Source organism: Numenius arquata, chromosome 1 (assembly GCF_964106895.1).
Source record: "Numenius arquata chromosome 1, bNumArq3.hap1.1, whole genome shotgun sequence".
Lineage (NCBI taxonomy): Eukaryota > Metazoa > Chordata > Aves > Charadriiformes > Scolopacidae > Numenius > Numenius arquata.
The window spans coordinates 2,132,911-2,138,767 of NC_133576.1; the positions used below are offsets into that span (position 1 = coordinate 2,132,911).

A 5,857-nucleotide genomic window follows, 5' to 3' on the forward strand; every position below is an offset into this window, starting at 1 on the left:
GAGTTTTGCTTATTCTAAACAATTTTAAAAAAAAAAAGAAAAAAAAAAAATCAGATCAGCTTTTGCTGTTGGTTACAGTTGTATCAACCCATAATACGTTTGGTGCTGATGGCACTGCTCCACAGCTTGTTAATGAAACTGAGAATTTTGCATACTGTGTCCAGCTAGAGACTCTCACCGGACCTAAGACTGCTACAATTAAAATCCTCAGGTTTCTTTTTTTTAAAAAAAAAAATTACTAATTTATTATTTGGTGCTATTTTCAGTTTTGTATTAATTTTTGAAAGAAACTCTGACTCAGTCTAGTTTGATAACCTGCTATTCCTATCGCCATTTTACCCATATACACAGTATCCCATTCGCACAGTATTTTCATGCAATAAATGGAAACATATTTTTTTAAAATGGGAAAATTTGTTTGTAAAGCCGCAGAACATTGGCAGGACAACTGAAAAGCAGGTGTTGTGTCTCGGAACACATTTTAACATCGCTGTCCATTTATTACTTTTCGGCTCGGTCAAGACCTTTTGTAGTTCTTCCCAGTTTGCTTGCTGTACCTGAATTGGTAAAAATGTGCCAATATGAGTGATTTCAGGTTTGATTCAGATCCTTCATCTACTGGCTGTGCCTCTGTAAAAGACTGCCAACTAGATGTGCAACGCAGGAAAAGACGTGCAGTTTTAAAGCATTTTACAGGTAACGTTCAGCTGCTTGGCCAACTTTAAATTATTAAGGTGACTCCAAATGAAACAGGAGAAATAAAAGGGGACGGCTTATTTGAAGTGGGTTGTGCTCATACCAAGTTTCCTTTGCTTCAGTGGAGTGATGGAATTATCACCGCACCATAATGAAGGGGGAATCCGGCCCAGGACAACCTAATATCAGCTTTTGATACATTTGCAAAATATTTTAGCAGTATTTGATGCTTTCACTAAACCAGAATGTATTTTGGACACTGAGAGGGAACGTGGGAATCTGAATAAACATATCTGAGAAAAAAAAAAAAAAAAAGAAAAAAAAAAGATAATTCGGGTCTGAAGGGTCATTCCCTTCAGTAAAGGCAAAGTGCAGTGGATTGCTCTTCCTGGATCTAACAGTAGGGGCGTGGGAAGCTTTCAGATGTCACAGGGTTGTAGATAACATTTGAACATATGATTAGCTTTCGTGAGCTGTCTTTAGAAACCTTACATTTTTCCCCCCCGCACCTTAGCCAGAGATCCTTCCCTTGAGGTTTCGGGACACTTAAAATGTTGCTTTGACAAAAATCAAGGATGTGGAGAGGTTTTTCCTGTGTGATGTCACTTTGCTGCCCTTTATAAGCCTCTGCAGAAAAGAAGGGAACCTATGTGAGGATTCACACCCCAGACACAGGCGACCAAGGGCAAGAGAGAAGAGCAGCGGCATATCAAGTTGCAGATACCGACCCAAGGGCAAGCCATGCCGCAGACCGGTCCCTACAGCTGCCTGGGCTACACGCTGCTGGTACTCTGCAGCCTGAAGGCTACCCTCGCCTTTCCCAACTCCTCTCCGCTCCTGAATCCCAGCTGGGGGAATGGAGACCACTTGATGCACCTCTACACAGATACAGAGAGGAACAGCTTCCACCTCCAAATCAACGCTGATGGCTACGTCGATGGTGTCCCTCACCAAACCATTTACAGTAAGTAGCTCACTATGGACCCTCAGTCTTCATGGGATCAGGGGAGGGAGAGCAAGACTTTTGCTTTCTCACTACCTCTAAAAAATTCCCTCCTCTCATTAGGCAGGCAGAGAGAGGAGTATAGCTTTGGGATGGAAAACCTACATAACAAATTTGCTCCAAAGAAATGTAGTGGATGGGGAATTTCGTTCCTCACATAAGAGAAGTAAAGTCCTATGGTTGAAGTGATACTCTGCAAGCAAAACCTACCAAAATTATCCTTCACTTCATGATTTTGCCCACAGCCTCTTGTGGAAGCTCCTACTAGAGGTTGGAGGTGACATTCCCCAAATAGCTATTCTCCGTTGCAGTGACAACCAAAGGGACCGCGCTGAGGGAACTCACCGCAGCAGTGGAGAAAAAAGGATAGCATCCTTAAAATCTTTATTTTGGGGTAGAGGGACGATAACTACTAAAACCAACTCTAATGTGCATAGAACATGGGTGTGCAAAGGTCGACTAAAAAGGGGGACGCTACAAAATGCCAGGCTGTCATAAAAGAAGTGCTAAGCCTTTGGGGTTCATGAGAAGTAGCTATTCCCCACTGTAACTAAAAGGTTCTCAAATTGTCTCATAATAGTTTTTATTCATGGAAAACTAAGGTATTCTTCCTTTGCTGAATATCTGTCTCAAACCCTATATTTCTGTCTCAAACCTTATATTTAGTAGAAAATTTATTTTTTTTTTAAGATTTAGGGTTCTTTCATAACATTTCAAAAGTACGTCTCTTTTAGCAGCACTCAAATTACAAGTAGCTAGGCATCATAAAGTCATGTTTATTATTATTGTTGCATAGAGTCTTCTTCACCCACTCAATTAAAAATGTAAGCATATGTAATGATGATTTTATGTAAGTACATAAGGAGCAAAGGATGTTTTTATTAGTTATAATTTAATCAAGGAGGAAAAAGGATCAAGTTCTGCTATTTTTTTATGGGTTTTTTTGGGGGGGAATTACTAATTAAACACTTGCAGGGACTCTTGCACTGTCTTGTTGTTATTCTTCCTGCGTATTTAAAGGTTTTATAAAACTCATTTTAGGTATGTTGGTCACGAAGCAGCGTGACGTTTTAGAGAACAACAGCCAGCAAAATACCGTGTTTTGCCCATAGCTGAAGCAAACGCACCAGTATTTGGCATGGTGGAGCAGGAAGGGTGGAAATGAGACAATGAAAGGGATCACGAGAAGAAGGGTGACTGAACGTCTGCCAGGTCACCACGGTACCACTGAGACGCCAGATAAATGAGCAGTGCAAAGTTCTGCACCAGATCTGCCATCGTAACCCCCTGCAGCTGCACAGGCTGGGAGGAGGCTGGATGTGTAAAGTCCTCCTGGGTAGGACCTGAGGGTTACAGCAGGCACCGAGTCAAACATAAGTCAACAGCACACTCACTTTGAGAGGAAGGCAAACCGCCCGCTGTGGTCACCGGACCAAGGAAAGTTGTTATTCCCACTTTACTCGGCACCAGCGAAACTGCTCTTGGGGTACACCAGTTCCAGATGGATGTGGAGAAACCCAAACTGGTCTGGCAGAGGGTTTTCAGGATGGTCAGTGGCCCTGAGCATGATCTGTAGGAAAGGCTGAGGGACTTGGGTTTGTTTAATATATCAAAAAGGAGGGTAAGGATAATCTAATATCACAGGGTGGTCACAAAGATGAGGGAGACAAACTCCCCTTGGTAGCAGCCGATGGAAAACTAAGAGCAGTGTCCCCAGGCTGTGGTCAGGGACTTCAGAGTGGAAGTGAGGGAAAAAATGTTGTCTTTGGGAGGTTAGTGCAGCACCGCAACAGGGCACCTGGAAAGGTGGTGGCATCTCCATCCTGGGAGCTTTCCAAGGCTCAGGCAGACAAAACCACAGCTAACCTGGTCTAGGGTGGTCAATAGTCCCAGTTCACGTGGGAGGTTGGTTCAGACCCCCAGAGGACCCTTCCAGCCAGAGCATCTGTGAGTCTGTAAGGCAACGGTGCAGTGTCAAACTGGTTCCTGGGTTTGATATCTTTGTTTTTCCAAACAGGTGCCCTAATGATCAAGTCCGAGGGTGCTGGCTCAGTAATAATCACGGGCGTGAAGAGTGGACGCTACCTGTGTATGGACACGAGAGGAAACATTTTTGGCTCGGTGAGTGAACTTTACTAAGACTCAAGACCCAAGGCAGGTGTGGTCTGCTACTGCGGTGTCTGCTCCCTCAGCTAGGGCAAATCTGTGCAGCTACAGTAGGAGCATGCCGGTTTAACTGAGCTGAGGACCTGCCACTTAGGTTAAACTTTCCTCTCTTCCTTGATTGCATTGAGTTGTAGAGCTGACAAAAAACCAAAAGCAGTTCCTGCTCAGGTAAACGAGGGCAGAATGAGATCCAGTGAAGGCCCAATCTGAATTCCTGCTGTAGCACAGAGCCGTGGGTTGGGAGTAGCTCAAAAAATGCAGCCTTCTGAAATAAAACAATGTTATCATGGAATCTTGTAATTGTTGGAGTTGGAAGGGACCTTCTAGAGATCATCCAGTCCAACTCCCCTGCCAAAGCAGGGTTGCCCAGAGCACATCACTCAGGACTGCATCCAGGCGGGGCTTGAAGATCTCCAGAGAAGGGGACTCCACACCCTCCCTGGGCAGCCTCTTCCAGGGTTCTGCCACCCTCACCAGAAAGAAGTTCTTCCTCATATTTGAATGGAACTTCCTATGTTCCAGCTTGTGCCCGTTGCCCCTCGTCCTGTCACTGGGAACCACTGAAAAGAGTCCGGCTCCATCCTCCTTCAACCCACCCTTTAGGTACTTGTAAACATAGATAAGGTCTCCCCTCAGCCTTCTCTTCTCCAGGCTAAAGAGTCCCAGCTCTCTCAGCCTTTCCTCATCAGGGAGATGCTCCAATCCCTTAATCATCTTAGTTGCCCTACGCTGGACTCTCTCCAGTAGTTCCCTGTCTCTCTTGAACTGGGGAGCCCAGAACTGGATGCAGTATATTCCAGTTGTGGCCTCACCAGTGCAGAGTAGAGGGGGAGAATGACCTCCCTCCACCTACTGGCCACACTCTTCCCTACGCAGCCCAGGATCCCATTGGCCTCTTGGCAACAAGGGCACATCGCTGGCTCATGGATAGTTCACTATCCACCAGGACTGCCAGATGCTTCTCCTCAGTAGTGCTTTCCAGCAGGTCCACCCCTAACCTATATTGGTGCCTGGGGTTCTTCCTCCTCAGGTGCAGGACCCTACACTTGCCCTTGTTATTGTAGAGTGTTACCCTACGCTCCCCCTCATTATAATAATGAGGTTCACTATAATGAGTTATCATTATAATACTTTTGCTGAAAATATGGGCATGCATCTCTATGGGCATTTGACTAAGACTGAGTTGCCTGAGTTACAGAGCTTGCAGATCAGGAAAAACACCCGCTGCAAGATCTTATTCCTCTTTCCGTCTTTAATCGGCACTTGTCATTCACCAAATCCCTCTGCTCACTGGTGTCATATTTTTTCCCCTAAGCATTACTTCAGTCAAGAGGACTGCGTGTTCAACCACAGGACGCTGGAAAATGGATATGATGTGTACCAGTCTCCCAAACACAACTTCCTGGTTAGCTTAGGCAGAGTCAAACAAGCTTTCATGCCTGGTATGAATCCACCACCCTACTCCCAGTTTTTGTCCAGGAGAAATGAAATCCCCTTGTTTCGATTCAACACACCTGAGCCCCACAGAAATACTAGAAGTGCAGATGTTGATCCAGTGGATCCTCACCAGATCCTGGTCCCGCAGAGAAAGATCTCCGCGTTCGGATCTCAGTTGCAGCAGCAAGCTGACTTTTCCCACATGCCCAGAGAACCCATGAGAATCAACCAGAATGATGTGGTCAACCCAGATGACCCACACGCTATGATGGATGCCAGGAGGTACGCAAGTCCTCGCTTTTATATTACAAGATAACTGTGGGCCCACCTCTTACAAAGTGAAGACATGGGCTAATATAACAGGCAACAGGAACTGTCTAGCACACTCAGTTTGAATGTCAAAATGGCTATTAAAAACCTGAAAGACATTGGGAAAAAAACACCTTAATTTCAAATGTTGTACTTAGAGGCGACAGTATACTGAAAAAACAAGCTGGACATTTTCCAGGTGGGGCTCTGTTTTACTGGAAGGAAGATACACTTTTGAAAAGAATA

At 45.0% G+C, this 5,857-nt stretch overlaps 1 protein-coding gene across 1 annotated transcript; it reads left to right on the plus strand.

Moving 5' to 3' along the window:
- Window positions 1–1,437: 1,437 nt before the first annotated feature.
- Window positions 1,438–5,618, plus strand: FGF23 (fibroblast growth factor 23). Its single transcript, XM_074157844.1, has 3 exons — window positions 1,438–1,660; window positions 3,717–3,820; window positions 5,181–5,618. Exons 1-3 carry the CDS (start codon window positions 1,438–1,440, stop codon window positions 5,616–5,618), a joined length of 765 nt encoding a protein of 254 aa, XP_074013945.1.
- Window positions 5,619–5,857: the final 239 nt, after the last annotated feature.